General features: G+C 38.8%; 1 protein-coding gene across 2 annotated transcripts in view; it reads left to right on the top strand.

The window, feature by feature from the left end:
* PCDH15 (protocadherin related 15) overlaps positions 1-16,566 on the top strand; it is an 869,139-nt gene that overhangs the window by 506,607 nt on the left and 345,966 nt on the right. For both annotated transcript variants that reach the window (XM_077874888.1, XM_077874887.1), the window contains exon 11: positions 9,407-9,519. In XM_077874888.1, coding sequence (XP_077731014.1) covers positions 9,407-9,519 — 113 coding nt within the window. The remainder of the gene's footprint in view (positions 1-9,406; positions 9,520-16,566) is intronic.

Genomic DNA, 16,566 nt, shown 5'->3' with positions numbered 1-16,566 from the left:
TCTATCCATTCATCTGTCGAAGAACATCATGGCTCCTTCCACAGTTTGGCTATTGTGGACATTGCTGCTGTGAACGCTGGGGTGCAGGTGTCCTGGCATTTCACTACATCAGTATATTTGGGGTAAATACCCAGTAGTAGTGCAATTACTGGGTTGTAGGGTAGATCTATTTTTAACTTCTTGAGGAACCTCCACACTGTTTTCCAGAGTGGCTGTACCAGTTCACATTCCCACCAACAGTGCAAGAGGGTTCCCTTTTCTCCATATCCTCACCAACATTTGTTGTTTCCTATCTTGTTAATTTTCACTGTTCTCCAGCCAGCAGTACCTTGATCCCAAAGCCAGACAAATACCCCACCAAAAAGGAGAATTATAGACCAATATCCCTGAAGAACATGGATGCAAAAATTCTCAAGATACTAGCCAATAGGATCCAACAGTGCTTTAAGAGGATTATTCACCATGACCAAGTGGGGTTTATCCCCAGGATGCAAGGCTGCTCCAACACTCGTAAAGGAATCAATATGATAGATCATATCAACAAGAGAAAAACCAAGAACCATATGATCCTCTCATTGGATGCAGAGAAAGCATTTGACAAAATACAGCATCCATTCCTGATCAAAACTCTTCAGAGTGTAGGGATAGAGGGAACATTCCTCAACATCTTAAAAGCCATCTACGAAAAGCCCACAGCAAATATCATTCTCAATGGGGAAACACTGGGAGCCTTTCCCCTAAGATCAGGAACAAGACAGGGATGTCCACTCTCACCACTGCTATTCAACATAGTACTGGAAGTCCTAGCCTCAGCAATCAGGCAACAAAAAGAAATAAAAGGCATTCCAATTGGCAAAGAAGAAGTCAAACTCTCCCTCTTCACAGATGACATGATACTCTACATAGAAAACCCAAAAGTCTCCACCCCAAGATTGCTAGAACTCACACAGCAATTTGGCAGTGTGGCAGGATACACAATCAATGCCCAGAAGTCAGTGGCATTTCTAGACACTAACAATGAGACTGAAGAAAGAGAAATTAAGGAGCCAATCCCATTTACAATTGCACCCAAAAGCATAAGATACCTAGGAATAAACCTAACCAAAGAGGTAAAGGATCTGTACTCTAAAAACTACAGAACACTTCTGAAAGAAATTGAGGAAGACATAAAGAGATGACTATCTCTTTTTTGAAGGTCTCACTGAGTGCTTCCTTTTTTTTAAAATTTTTAATTAATTAATTTATTTTTTTCTGTAACCCAGTGAGTATCTTTATGATCGCTAACTTAAATTCTTTATCAGGCATATTGTTTATCTCTCTTTCATTTAAGGGCTTTTTTCCTTGTTCTTTCTTTTAAAGCCTATTATTATGCCTCCCCATTTTGTTTGACTTTCTTTTTGTGTTTCCATGGATTGGGCAAAATGACTTCTTGTCTAAAGTTGAACAAATGGTCTTGTCTACAGTGTTCCCTGTGTAGATTGTGTATGCTTGGTGAATTTTGCTGGTTGGTTGGAGCTATAGTTGTAAATGAAAGTTATCCTCTTAAACTATGGCTTTTTACAAAAATAATAAATGGAGGGGTGCCTGGGTGTCTTAGTAAGTTAAGCGTCTGCCTTTGGCTTAGACCATGATCCCAGAGTCCTGGAATTGAGCCCCGCTTTGGGTTCCCTGCTCAATAGGTAGTCTGCTTCTCCCCCTGCCTCTCCCCGTGCTTGTACTCTCTCTCTCTCTCTTTCTCTGAAATAAATAAAATATTTTTAATAAAGAAAAGGGAGAAATCCCTGGGTGGCTCAGTGATTTGGTGCCTGCCTTCAGCCCAGAGTGGGATCCTGGAGTCCAGGATCAAGGCACACATTGGGCTCCCTGCATGGAGCCTGCTTTTCCTTCTTCCTGTGTCTCTGCCTCTCTCTCTCATGAATAAATAAATAAAATCTTTATTTTTTTAAATAAAATATTTAAATAAAAAAAGAAAATGGAAAAATAATAATAAAAGAAAAATATAATAATAAATGAAAAAGAAAAATGAGAAAAAGAAAAAAACAAGAAATAAAAACAAAATAAGACAATTTTTAAAAAGTAAAAATAATAATAATGATATTAACGATAATGATGATAATAATAATAATAATATATTTTTAAACAAGCAAACACAAAGCCACAGCTTGTTTCTTCTGTTTAGCATCCCAAGGTGACTGGTGTGGGTTTGTCGACCCTGGCTCCCTGAAGTTGCCAGCTCACTGATGAGCTGGACCCTGCTCCAGTCTGAGCTTTAATGGTTGGGGGGGGGGGGAGAGAATGTTCCCTCAGGTCCCTGGCACTATTAAAGTGATGCTTTTCTTTCTGTGCCCTAGTGTGACTGGGGCTGGTGTGCGCTTGCAGAACCCAGGCTTGCTGAGGTTGCAAGCTTTCTTTGAAGATCTGACTTTTCAGTGACAGTGTTGAGACCCACTAACTATGGCACCTGAGCCTGTCCCTTATGGCTTTCAGACCTCTTCCAGTCTGAACTTTTAAGGTGGACAGGGAAAGAGCATTTCCAGAGTTCCATGGCCCTTGTAAGCCCTGGCTTCTTTTTCTGTGCTCCAGTGTGACCAGCACTGTTGTGGGCCTATGGACGCTGGGTTCTCTGACGTCACAAGCTCACTGTGATAGCTGGACCCACCTGTGACGGTATTTGGACCCTGCTCTGGTCTAGGCCTGTAAGGTGTGGTGGGAATGTGAACTGTGTCATTCTCCAGGCTCTCTGACCTGGGATCATCCGGTGGCTCCTCTGGTGCTCTGAGGAGTTCTAGTGTTGTCCCTTCTATGTGCCAGTTGCTCTTTTAAACTTTCTGTGCCCAAGGACAGAGGGTTCTATTCCAGGCTCCTCATCAGGGAGCCTCCTCCCTGCCATTCACAACACAGGGGGTGGGATTCCCTCCCTTACCGTGTCTCCATCTCTCTTGCTGTTCACTCTTTCTGGATGTTCAGTAGCTATCCAGTCAGCCCTCCATTCTCCTTCAGGAGCAACTGTTTTATTAATGGGTGTAATTTGGGGTGTTCCTTGGAGAAGTTGTGTTCAGGGTCTTCCTATGTCACCATCTTGAACTGAAAACCCAGGAGCAACCTTTTTGGATGAATTAAGTATACCTTTGCTAAATGGAATGAGTATTGCATTTCCTAAATGGGAAAATTAAGTGAATCTGTAGGGTTCTTGAACTTAGACATGAACTTCTGTTCTTGGAAAACATTTTTATACTTCAGTAATAGCCTGGCTTTTGCAAAGTACTTAACACCCAAGGGTCATTTGAAGGTTTTCATTGAAAATCATCTGGAGATAAGTTGTATATCATAATTGTTTTTGCTCTACCAAAGGAAGTTATAGCTTTATCCATCAGTAACATTTGACTGAGGCTGATCATAAATTCCTACATATCTGCAATATCAAAACTTGGAGAATAGCCATAAATTTCCTTAAGTTTCTAGAGCAATCCAGTTTTCTATGATGAGAATTGCTTTTAACACTGAAAATGATAGAATTAAGACACCGCATACTTATTCATTTAACTTCTGGCAAAATACATCCATGACCATCTTCGAATAACAACACTAACATGAACCATATGAATATCATAAACCAGGTGTTTTGTAATTTCTATTATTCTAGAACTACATTGCACTGTGAATGTGACATCAGGGTGCTATCTCTTAAAATTATCTGGAATAATCTTTATCTGTGTTTATGACACCGACTGAATAAACATTTAGATTACTTTATTTCAATATTTTAATCTGCCCTTATATTCAATGTCTTCTAATGATATATAATATTTATATGACTCAAAAAAACCAGTGATATAGTTAATTTAATCTAGCTTCATTGCCTATTCCCTCAACACATTCTGTCTCTCTCATATGTAACACTTTTTTAGTGTTATATTTTATCATTTTATTTATATTCACTCATATATATATTTCCTTTTATTTATATGTTTATATGCTCTTCTTTCTTAAAAGCAATACTATATGCACTTTTCTCCAAGTTTTTTCACTTAATATAACTGAAGATACCTCTACAATAATAGGTAAAGATATTCAACATTCATTTCTTTTCATTTCCATTATTATCCACTTGAGGATATATCAGCATTTACTCAACCAAACTGCTATTGATGTATATGTAGGTGATTACTTATCTTTTACTGTTAAAATGCAAAAAAAAAAAAAAAAAAAATCCTTGAAATAGACGTTCTGGGTCAAAAATAAATGCTAATATGATTTTCTTCAATTTTATTTTTTTTAATTTTTTTATTGGAGTTAAATCTGCCAACATATAGCATAACACCCAGTGCTCATCCTGCCAAGAATTTTTTTTTTTTCCGAGATTCAGAGAAAGGCAGAGACATAGGCAGAGGGAGAAGCAGGCTCCCTGCAGGGAGCCTGATGCGGGACTTGATCCCAGGACCCAGGGATCACACCCTGAGCTGAAGGCAGACGCTCAACCACTGAGCCACCAGGGTGTCCCTTCTTCAATTTTTATTGTAGTAAAATACACATACATGCAGTTTACCATCTTAACCATTTATAAGCATACACTTTAGTGATATTAAATACATTCATAAAGTTATTACTAGAGCTTTATTCATTTTATCAAACTGAAATTCTATGCTCAGGAAGCAATAATTCCCTATTCTCCTCTTTCCTACAACTGCTGGAATACACGATTCTAACTACTGTCTCTGTGACTAACTACCTTATATAATTAATATCATGAAGTGTTTGTCTTTTTTACGACTAGCTTATTTCATTTATCATGTTACCCTCAAGATATACCATATGTCAGCCTTTCATTATCAATTTATTTGTGTCTTGGAATCTAACGTGAGTGTCTTATAGATAGCGTATAGTCAGATCATGTTTTTTTTTAATCCATTTTTTAAAGATTTTATTTATTTATTCATGAGACACACACACAGAGAGAGAGAGAGAGAAAGAGAGAGAGAGAGAGATTGAGAGCCAGAGACACAGGCAGAGGGAGAAGCAGGCGCCATGCAGGGAGCCCGACGTGGGACTCAATCCCAGGTCTCCAGGATCACATCCTGGAGTGAAGGTGGTGCTAAACTGCTGAGCCACCCGGGCTGCCCAATCCATTTGTTTTTGAGTGGAGAGTGTAATTAATTTACATTTAAAGTAATTTCTGATAAGAAGGGACTTCGGTCATGTTGCTACTTGTTTTCCACATATGTTACAGCTTTCTCATCCCTCATTGCCTTCGGTACTATCTTCTGTTGTGTTTAGTTGTGGGTTTTTTGTAGTGTTCAAATTCCTTTCTTATTTCATTTTGTGTATATTCTATACTCGTTTTCTTCATCGTGGGAATTATATTGAAATCCTAAGGTCATAACATTCTAACTAAACTCTCACAGTTTAACTTTAATAACACACAAAACTCCGTGCTTCCCCAGCTTGTCCTCACCCTTTTTAGGTTGTTTGTGTAACAAAGTCACATATTTGCCCATGGAGTGCCTGAAAACATAAACCAGTAATTTGTAAAAATCTCTTAGTCTCTTCAGTTATGCAGAAACCACAAAGTAGAGTTAAAGACCATTGTTACTATAATACTATCTTTTACAATTGCCCATATACTTATATTTTCTGAAAACTTTATTTCTCCCTACTATTCAAGTTATTGCCAGGTGTCCTCACACTGTAACCCACAGGACTCCAGGGATATTTCTTGTAGAGATGGTCTAGTGATGACGAACTCCCTCAGCTTTCACCTGGGAATGTCTTAAATTCTCTGTCAGTTGAGAGGGACAGTTTTGCTAGTTATAGAATTCTTTTCTAACATTTTATTTTCTTTTAGCGCTTTGATTATCATGAGCCACTGTCCACTGGCCTCCAATGTTTCTGATAGCAAAAAGGCTGATAAAGTTATTGAGCACCCTTTGCATATGATGAGTCACTTCTCTCTAGCTGCTTTCAAGATTCTCTCCTTGTCTTTGTCTTTTGAGCTAAATGATGAAGTGTCTTGGTGTGAGTCTCTCTTAATTCATCTTACATTAATTTTAATGAGCTTTTTGGATCTATATCTATATCTGATATCAAACTTTGGTAGTTTTCAGACATTATTTTTTCAAACATTTTCTCTACCCCTTTCTCTCTTTTCTCCTTTTGAAACTCCCACAATGCAAATGTTGGTCTTACTAGTACCCTGCAGGTCAATCAGGCACTGTTACTTTTTGTTAATCTTTTTTTTTTTTTCCCCTTACTCAGACTCAATAATTTCCATTACCCTATCTTCAAGTTTATTGTTTCTTTCTTCTACCTACTTAAATCTGTCTTTAAACTTCTCTAGTAATCTTTTCATTTCAGTATTGGCCTTTTCAGCTCCAGAATTTCTTATAGTTTCTCTTTAGGTTTTCTATCTTTATTGTTATTTCCATTTTCCATTTCATACATTAGTTTCTTGACTTTCTCTGCACTTATTTTTAGTTCTTTGAGCATCTTTAATACAGTTGTTTTAGCATCTTCTTCTAGTATGTCATCAACCAGGTTTTTTTTTCAGGGGCAATATCTGTTGATTTGGTTTATTTCCTTTGAATGGGCCATACCTTTCTGTTTTTTTGTACACTCTGTTGTTGTTGTTAAAACTGGACATTTGAATCTAATAAAATATGGTAACTCTAAAAATCAGATTTTTTCACTTTTCCAGGGTTTACTGATTTTTGTTTCTATTTTTGTTGACTGAATTTTTTTTTAATGTTGTAGTCTATTTCTGTGCTAAGGACTAGTCTGAAATGTAAACTTAAGGTCTTCTCAAGTAATTTCTGAGCCTATTCCTTCCCCTGGGTATGTATGTCTCCCCCCCGCCCCGAGCCCCATATAGGATGTCTTGTCTTTAATGCCTGGCTTCTAAAGGGAAAACAAAGAGAAAAATGACCAGGGTGAAAAATATGCTGACCCTTCAGGTCTCTTGGAAATTACTGCAGCCAAAGTGGAGGGGCTTACACCAATGGAGGTGGTGTGTCACAAGAATAGTTGCCTACACCTCTGTTAACAGAATCAACAATCTCCAGTGAGAGCACAGATCTCTGATATTTGAGGACATGGTCCTTTTTGCCCATCCTTGCTCCCAACAGCTGTGTATAAGTTTCTCCAGGAATGAATGCTCAGCTGCCTGCCAAGTGGCAGAGGGATGGGGGATGGGTAGCCACTACTGTGCTTGATAGAAATTAATCATATTTTACTGCCCAAACACTACTCTGGAAGTTGGAAGATTTCAATGGACTCAAGAATTCTGAAATAGTTACATCAGACAGATTTTTGCTAATTGTTGTCTACATGAAGAGAGAGATTCCTGAGGCTTCCTACTTTGCCTTCTTCTTAGAATCTCCTGATACATCATTTTCATAGACTATGCTAAATTACCATGATAGGTTTCATAGCACTCTTTTAAAAATACCAGAAATGTCTGAAAGTGCATATTTTCTCACAGGCTTACCAATAGAGTATGGTGTCCACTTTGGACCATTGCTAATCTAATAAATACAAAATGGAATCAGAGGGCACCTTGGCGGCTCAGCGATTTAGTGCCGCCTTCAGCCCAGGCTGATCCTGGAGACCTGGGATCAAGTCCCACATCAGGCTCCCTTCATGGAACTTGCTTCTCCCTCAGCCTGTGTCTCTGCCTCTCTCTCTCTCTCTCTCTCTCTGTTCTCTCATTGATAAATAAATAAAATAAAATAATAAAATAAAATAAAATGGAATCGCAGTGTGGCTTTAATTTGAATTTTTCCTCTGTGTATAAAGGTGAGCATCTTGTAAATGGTCAAGAGTCGTTTCTTTCTCTTTTTATGAACTCTTCATTATCTAGCCCATTCTTTTTAATGTGTTGCTGATCTTTTTCTTTTCTAATTTGTAAATCTACATATGTTAGGGATATGAACATTTTGTGTCTGTTGTTAATTGCAAATATTTCCCCTAGCTTGTCACTTGTGGTTTTACTTTGTTTATTGTGTCTTGCCAAGCCATTTTGTAATGTCATCAAATTTATCTCTCTATTCCCTGATTGCTTCTTGATTTTGAGCCATAGTTAGGAGAGATATGCCCACTCTCACATTATAGTAGAATTCATCTGTGTTTTCATCTATTGCTATCACTTGTATTGTTTCATTGTTTATTATATATGAATATCCTCTCCATTTGGGGTTTACTCTAGTATAAAAAATGGATGCAATTTGATCACTTTCTGTATGGCTGTTCTATTTGATAAATGCTAGTATTCAAGAATCCATTTTCCCCTACTGTTTTGAGATGACTACTTTATCATATGCTAAATTGCCATGTGCAATTTTGACTATTTCTGTATTTTCAAGTCTAGTTTACTGGCAAACTTTTTTTTTTTTTTTTTCTCCTCACATAATGCCCCGGGAGAGTTTCTCTTCTTGTCTCAATGTTGAAGCAGAGGAGGAATAGAAATTAATCCCTTTTTGGCTATATCTAGCTCCAAGAATCTGGATTTGAATGCAAGTCCTGTCATATTGTCTTTTTGATTTGGACAAATTAGTTAACATCTTGAAATTGCTAAGTCCGTCTCTGTAAAATGGGAATTATTTACAAACTTCTTGATGATTATTAACATAAAGCATTTAGTATACAGTAGGCTTTAATTATTGTAAGCAATAGTTATTTTATTCTTATGGTTATTTTTGTGCCAAATGCATACATATACTTTATAGTTATACTATTTGACTTCTACTTATTCATCAATTTGAGAAAAAGAATATCACATAATACAAAAGAAGATAATGCAACTGAAGAATATTTCTGCAGGAAGAAATGTATTTCAAATCACTAAAATGCCTGTACTTAAGAAATATTCTCTCTAGGCATTAAGAGTATCATCAGTATATTTTTATTTAATATAATTGATATAATTAGCTGGATTCTTGCCTTAAGAAAAATATTTGCCCAGCTGGAACAGAATATGTTCATTTTAATTTTCAAGCAGCTTAATATTTGGTACAAATTACTAGTCTTTGTTTATTACAAGATACAGTGAAAGACCATGCAGGCTATAATTAAGATTTATGCACCATTAAAACACAATTTTATACTTCAAAATTTGCTCTCCCTACACTTAATATCTCTTTTCATGTGGTGAAGTTTCAAATTAATTAAAGAACTCTCCTAATAAAAGATATTTGGAGAATCATCCAAATAAGAAATATTTTCCGTCTTCTTTCTCATAAGCTAATTAATTGTATACCACATTTGTGTCTCCTTTCCCTAGACTGCATAATTTTGAAAGTTAATTTACTAATGAAATTGTGATTTTGTTCTTCAGTTAATGAAGGGAAATAGATATAGCACACACACATATTACTCATTGTTCTCAATTATGTGCTGAAATCTCAATGTCTTTCAGGGACTCCTGAGGATTACCCGCGATTTTTCCAAATGCATCCTAGGACTGCAGAACTTAGTCTCCTGGAGCCAGTAAACAGAGACTTTCACCAGAAATTTGATTTGGTTATTAAGGTAAATTAAACTCATTTCTTATTTCTTTGTGTTTGTAAAGTACTGATCAAAGAAACTTGTAGTGGCTATTATAGGCACTTTTATGTTATAAAAATTAAAATTAATCTGCAATTAGCCAGTTTTTTGTTTAAAAAAGTGAAGTGCAACTGTTTTACTAAGTTATGTTACTTTCTTTAATATACCTGTTTATATTATGATGTGATTCAAATACTGAGTATTTTTATATGTAATAAATGCTTGGGTCAGATGTATATAATGCTACATAATGTAACTTTGCTACATCTTCTACCATTTAATTTTTTTCTTGCTAAAAGGAATCAATTCTTGACCACAAAGGTTGAAGTCATGAATATATTTTAAATGTGTATGAATTTATACATATTTTTATTTTAATATCATATTATTTTTAAAATATTGTCTTTCTAACATAAAAAGAAAAGATCCTGCCTGTTCAAAAATTATTTTAATATATGTCTCATTATTTTCTTTATTTTGAAAAATGATCCTAGACTGGAGAAATTCTGAAAGCTAGGGGAATGCATTTGGCATTACAATTGCAGTTAAATAATACCTACTGCATTGTAATAAAATCACTTAAGAGGTATTGTGGAAACCAGGATGATCTGTCAATCAATTCTGATAGACTTTGCTGGGCAGGGAAGATTTAAGCTGGACAGTGAAGGAATAATGGCAATTTTTGGAGTAGAGATGAGGGTTAGAGAAGCTCACTCTAAATAATAGAACGGAACCAAACCAAGACATCGAGTGGGTCTGGTCTGTATGATATGACTTTCTCATAGCTGTACATACAGAACAATAGCTATAGAAATGCAGCCCTAGGGTATTTTTTTTAATTAAAAAGTGCCAATATAAGAGGAAGTAAGATGAGGAAGCTTACTGAGCTTGTATAAGTTAAGTACATTTTTCATTGAATTAGAGCCATACCCTTCATAAAGCTCATCAATACGAATGTGGAAAGTAAAGCTCAACTAGGGTAAGGGCCTGGCTCGGAGTTACCCCACTGATGAGCAACAGAACTGAGACTGAAACTTAGGTTTATCTAAGCAAGGGCCATAACTCTTTTCACTTCACCAAGATGCAGTTGCTTGGAAATGGTCATCTGGTTTAACGGTCGGTACAACTGCAAACAATACTATGCGACATGCATTTAATTTTAGCTGGAATTAGGACATCTTTTGTGAGCACCGATCACACTACACATTACCGGGTCATGAGATTATTGGGTCATCCTCTGTCTTTGAAGAACTTGTAGTCTATGAGGGTAGAGAGTCCCACAGGCTGATAAATCAAATATGTCCTGTCAGTTTCTAATAGGAGACAGGTGAAAAGTAATTAATCGGGACATGGAAATTAATCTGGGGACTCAGGGAAGATGTTGTGGAGATTACCTCAAGCTAGAAGCTGGTGTATCAGAAGGGTTTGGCCAATGGAAAAAGTGGAAAGTATGTTCGAACATCAGGAAGAGCAGAGTGAAAGCCTGGAGGCACACGCAATTAATGGAGAAACGAGGGATAGGGCCAGACCAGGAGGAAGGCCTTAGGTGAGGTGGCTTTTCCCCTTGGATCTTACTCAGTAGGGGTTTGGGAGTCATTCAACTAAGACAGACCCCTTTTACCATTGGTATAAAAGGGCCATGCATGAGATTTATCTCCTTGCACGGACTATCTCAATTATCACGGAACTATATGAAACTCGCAAATATATATCCATTGTCTGCTGTTGATCTACACGCAGCCCTGCGGTGCGGCTCTCTGTGGGAGTTAGGAAAGCTGACAAAGCACGGTCACCAAACTGCCTCATTTCACACCTGAAATCAATTATTTTCCTTTATTTTCAAAGTTAGTTGTCCAGGTGTACCTGGGTACAGTGAAGCTCAGCCCATCAATTACAGCAACAGAAATCAATTGGAACAGGCCATAGATAATTTTTTATGTTTTAATAACACTTTATATTATTAATGGAAGTTTTTACAGACATTGTTAGATTCAAATTACTGTGTTTTGTGTGCAGTCAAGAGGATAATAAGCAAAGGTATCAATCTATAGGAATAATTATGTGCTACCTGCTTGAATAATAGCTGAATATTGAGGCTTTGTATAGGGATCCGTTGACATGCTACAATCTGGCAGTTTTCCGTAGTAAGTCTTTCAACTTCTTCCTTTTTTTTTTAATTTTAATAACGCTTGATTTTTCATTGGCCATAAAAGTTTTTATTGGATTTGATCCCAATTTCTGTTTCGGGAGCTAAGGAAAAATAAAATAAAGTGAAGTGTTTTCTCCTGGACTTTGAAAGTTCTGCTTTAAAAAGCTATATGCACATTTAACATCTGCTAGGTGTCATGGTTAAGAGATTTATCATCTTTATTTCATCTATTTCAGCCAGGGATCTATTCAGTATACTGACAAAATGTAAAGGGGAAATTAGGAAAACAAAATGGAGCAGTCCACTAATATTAGAATATTAAAGGATCAAAATGAGTCCAATTAAAAGGGGAAAGGATGTCCCACTTCAAAACACTGTCCCAAATTTACCTTTTTTATTTTCTTTCTTTCTTTCTTTCTTTCTTTCTTTCTTTCTTTCTTTCTTTCTTTTTTCTTTCTTTCTTTCTTTATTTTTACTGTCCGAAATTTTAAATGATTGTAATCACTTAAGAATTTTTAAAATGGGACATAAATTTTAATTTATTTAAAATTCTTTTGAATAAGAATCATATGTTTGGTTAGCCCAGGATGGTTCCTATCCATGCCTGTTGTCTTTGTATAATTATTCGAACTATCTCTTTCGCTCTCAAAACTGTCCCCATTTGGATGGAAAGTCTTGTGATCACCACAGTTACAAAGCAAAAAGCAACGAAGAGATAGAAATATGAAAGCCTATTTTCTTTTTTTATTATTTTATTTTATTTTATTTTATTTATTTTTTTTTCCTATTTTATTTTCTGAGTGATGATGAATTAGTGCATGCATGGAGTATCTACAACCAAGCCCAGAAAAGTCTTATTTTAAGTGCATTATTTTAAAAAAATATTATTAGTTGGCATATTTATGCTCTGGGCACCTAATACAAACGTCCAATGGTTAAATTATTAGTAGTTCACCATCTCACAGTTGCTGAAGCACAATTGTGTTTTTATCAACATCCCGTGGATTAACAACTAAAGCAAGGCTCAGGGACACGCTGGTGTCACGGTCTCCCTGGTTTTTATCTGGTTACCACCGGCCTGCGGACACCGTCTTGCAGGCCAAGCTGTGAGTCCTTGTCCCTCCACACCGCAGGCCTGGTCACCTGAGCCCTCCTCAGCCTCCCTGCACACTTCCTGCCAGGCCATCTGGAAGCACCTGCCCTGCTCTCAATCTGCCGTCTTCTCTCGTGCCTCCAGCCTCCTGAATCACCCCTTCTTTTCTCCCTGGACAGTCTAGTTCACATCGATGCATCGGCGATGAGCATGCATGCTTCACTGATGCTTCAGATGCTAAGACACTTGCTCTGGAAGCTTCTCCCTGCACCCTGCTTGTCCCCGTGGTGGCTCTGATGGCTCTGCATTCAATTTTTCTATTTATTTTCTCCTGACCTTTACCGTAGGGCAGATGGCAATATCCCTCTTTACGCTGTGGCCCAAGCCGCCCCCCCCTCCGTGTATAGGACAGAGAGATAGCTGTTGTGAAGCTTTTCTCCCTGGCATGATCGGACTTCTAAAGCATCTGGGTGTGTGCACCTACATCCTTGCTGTTTATAAAACACACACTTCTGAAAGTGCAGGCATCTGATACAACCTCATCTTGGGTGTCTGTCCAGAATAAGGATGCAATAAACTTCTCAAGTCAATTCAGCTCCTGGGGGAAAAAAAAAAAAAAAAGGTCAGACCTATGTGAAGGCAGAGTTTAAAGCTGCATATGACTATATTTGAAAAACAAAAACTCCCTCTAAAATAATAATAATAATAAATAATAATAATAATAGATATTTTGATACAGATCCTGAGCCACGGTGTTGACAGTGGTGAGCTTAATTACAGGTGCTGTTGTGATGGTTTTCCTGGCAAAGGTGCTTTGCTCTGGCCTTTTGACAGGACGGGAAATGCTCAGGGGGTGAGAGACCAGCTACTCTACACGCCGATTTCTGATGCCAAGATGCTGGAGAGTGCTGGGCCTCTGTGTGGACGATGATGTCAATTATATTCTACTTCACGGGGACTCGGGGGAAAACTCAGAGGCATATGGCATTTGCTAGTTTTCAGTTGGCCAAGTCCTTTCCGAGTGCTTACGGGCTGCCTGACACCTCGCCTGGTGTCCAAGGGACAGGAAGGCATGCACGCCCGCCTCGGGGACATCGCCAGAGGACCCTTCAAGACTTACTTCCCTCCTGATGTCCACATCCATATTTCCACCTACCGGCTGGGTAACATCCTCGCATCATGCAGTTGGGTCACGTCACAGATGCAGCAAACTACACCTTTGCAGGCCCAAAGCCTTCTGCTCCTGCTGTCCCCTCGGCATCGACAGTCATCTGAAAGTAGAGACTCTGTTGGACAGAAGAATTAGAGGAAGGTTTATACTCTCTGACACACACACACACACACACACAGAGGAAAACCCTAACAAAATTCATTAGAGTATATTGTAATTAGTTTTGTGAATGTAAAATTAAAGCACCTATATTTAACATTAGAATCAGTGACTTGAAGATTGAATGTTGAATCAAATTCTCAGGATTTTACAGATTTTGTTTCCTGCTATTCAAAATTGAAAATAAAGCTCTCAATCATAAAAAAAAAGAAAGAAAAAAAAAAAAAAAGGCTGGGGACATCTAGCTCTAGGGATGCCGGTCCCAGGGCACCTGCTGCTGTGCATCCCCGTGCATCCCTGTCAGGTCCCCTCCACGTAGCCTCTGCACGTCTCCTGGGGCCCTTGCCTGTGGCCATCCTCAGGGTCCCCTGTCTCAGGTCACCCTCTCACACAGATGGACTTTCCAACCTCAGCCACGTCCCCTCGCATCTTCCCCACCTCCCCATGTTGCCAACAGGGTGTCCCTAAAGCAAGAGTGGGCGTTGCCTTCAGGACACTGGACCATGTGCCCAGCACCTGAATGCCCCACGGAGGACTCCGGGGGCCTGACAGATCACAGGTGCTGGGAGCGGACAGACAGATGGAGCTGCACATCATAGGCCATCAGTCATCACATCTCAGCTTACTACAAAGGGTGGCACCTTCCGCAAAAATGAAAAAGAACTACAAAAATGAGTTGAGTCCCTGCAGGAGACCCTCAAGTGCAGGTTGCCATCCTTTTGGCCTCCCTATGGGTATCGTCAGGCTACCCGAAAAGAGAGACATAAAGAGGAAGGAAGAAAAAAAAAAAAAGTAAGGAAGAAAGGCACGCATACTCCCTTTAGGAAAGACTGAGCAGGAGCCTCCAGGGAGCCAGGTTTAGGATGGAAAAGCCCAGAGCTGTCAATTCCCTCTGCAGGTGGCAAGACAGGTGCCACAGTCGGAAATACTCTCTCCCTGTCCCAGTGGATTCCTGCTTGGAGAGCGAGGCCCAGCTGAGCCCCACGTCTCATTCAGCGGGTCGCTGGAGAAGGCACCCGACTTGCCCCAGCAGCAGAATCTCTAGGTCAAGGAGTTCCATCCCATTAAGACCGAAAAGCTTAAAAAAAAAAAAAAAAAAAAAAGACCGAAAAGCTTTTTACATTTTAGAGAAATTATCCCACAGAAATTTCGGGCGTTAGTCCTTAGTAATAATGAAACAGCAACCTCTCCGTGGATTTCGTAATGAAAAACACACCGTCAGAAATCCACCAACACGATTTGATACATGCTCATCCTCTACATTCCTTTCTTTTGGAAAAAAAAAAAAAGCAGATTAACACAAAAAAAAAAGCATTATTTTTTGTTGTTTCGTCCAAAGAACAATGTATTCCCATATATCCCCCCGGTCGCCCCGTTTCTAAAATTTCTAAGTACGAAGCTGAATGCGTTGACTAATAGGCCAGCGAGGGACATTAATAGGAGGGAAGAAGGTATCGGGTCCTCTTGTCTCAGGTCTCACCCCGACTGGTTGGCACCGAAACCGAGTGCAGCAGGTGAATATAGCAGCTCTCCGAATGTGCAGGCTGACCAAGGGCACACAGCGGTGATATTTTTCTTGGACTCCTTCCTCCTTTACACGGGGACCCGCAGGAGAAAAGCAATTTATCCAATCTCGTCACAGTGTCCTGATTTTGGCAAGCCCCCCTTGTCTGCAAAGGTCATTGTAGGAGTGGGACGGCAAATCCAACTCCTGGAAAATGTTCTAACGAAGCCACTGGCCGAGCAGTCCTTGCATACCTCACCTTGGCGCGCACCAGCTACTGCCGGCCTCCTGCACAACCGTTCCCAATGCAGCTTCATAAGGGTCTGGGTTGTTGCAGGGAGGATTTAGATCCACTCTAAAAACTTGCAAGCTAAATAGGTCGGCTCACTATGTGGGTTTTTTTTTTTTTCTTTCTTTTTCAAGAATAAGCTGGTTCCTGGGTACAACACTAGAAACTTTCACGCTCCCTGTTTTCCAGGCTCTGAGAAGTAACCCACTCTGAGAGCAGTTGTTTTGGCTACTGATGATTTTTTTTGAAATTTAAATATTCCCAGACAGACTTTTCCAGTCCACCAATTCATGTAGGACTTTTTCCTTTATTTATTTATTTATTGCTTGATTGATTCTTTTTTTTTTTTTTTTTTTTTTTTTTTTTTTTTACGTAGGGCACTTCATGGGGGTTTGTCCTGGTTGGGAGGAAATTCATTGGGGATGGGATCAGAACTCTGCATGGGCTGGTCAGGGAGGCAGGCAGCAGGGCAAAGGAGGGCAGATAAAACCTTTAGAAGCATTTGGGGGAAAAGTGACCACTCCCTCACCATCGTAATTCTGTCGCTGGCTAGCCTCGCTGTTGAAAGCCAGGAATGTTGAAGATTCAATGCAATAAATTATAAACAGAACAGGCATAGTCTTCAAGTAAGGGTACGATATGCTTCACTTTATTAAAAATATCGCTT

The sequence above is a fragment of the Canis aureus genome, chromosome 27, assembly GCF_053574225.1.
Source record: "Canis aureus isolate CA01 chromosome 27, VMU_Caureus_v.1.0, whole genome shotgun sequence".
In the NCBI taxonomy this organism is placed as follows: Eukaryota; Metazoa; Chordata; class Mammalia; order Carnivora; family Canidae; genus Canis; species Canis aureus.
The sequence above is the reverse complement of the archived record's forward strand: the minus strand, read 5'-3'. Positions and strand labels throughout refer to the sequence as shown.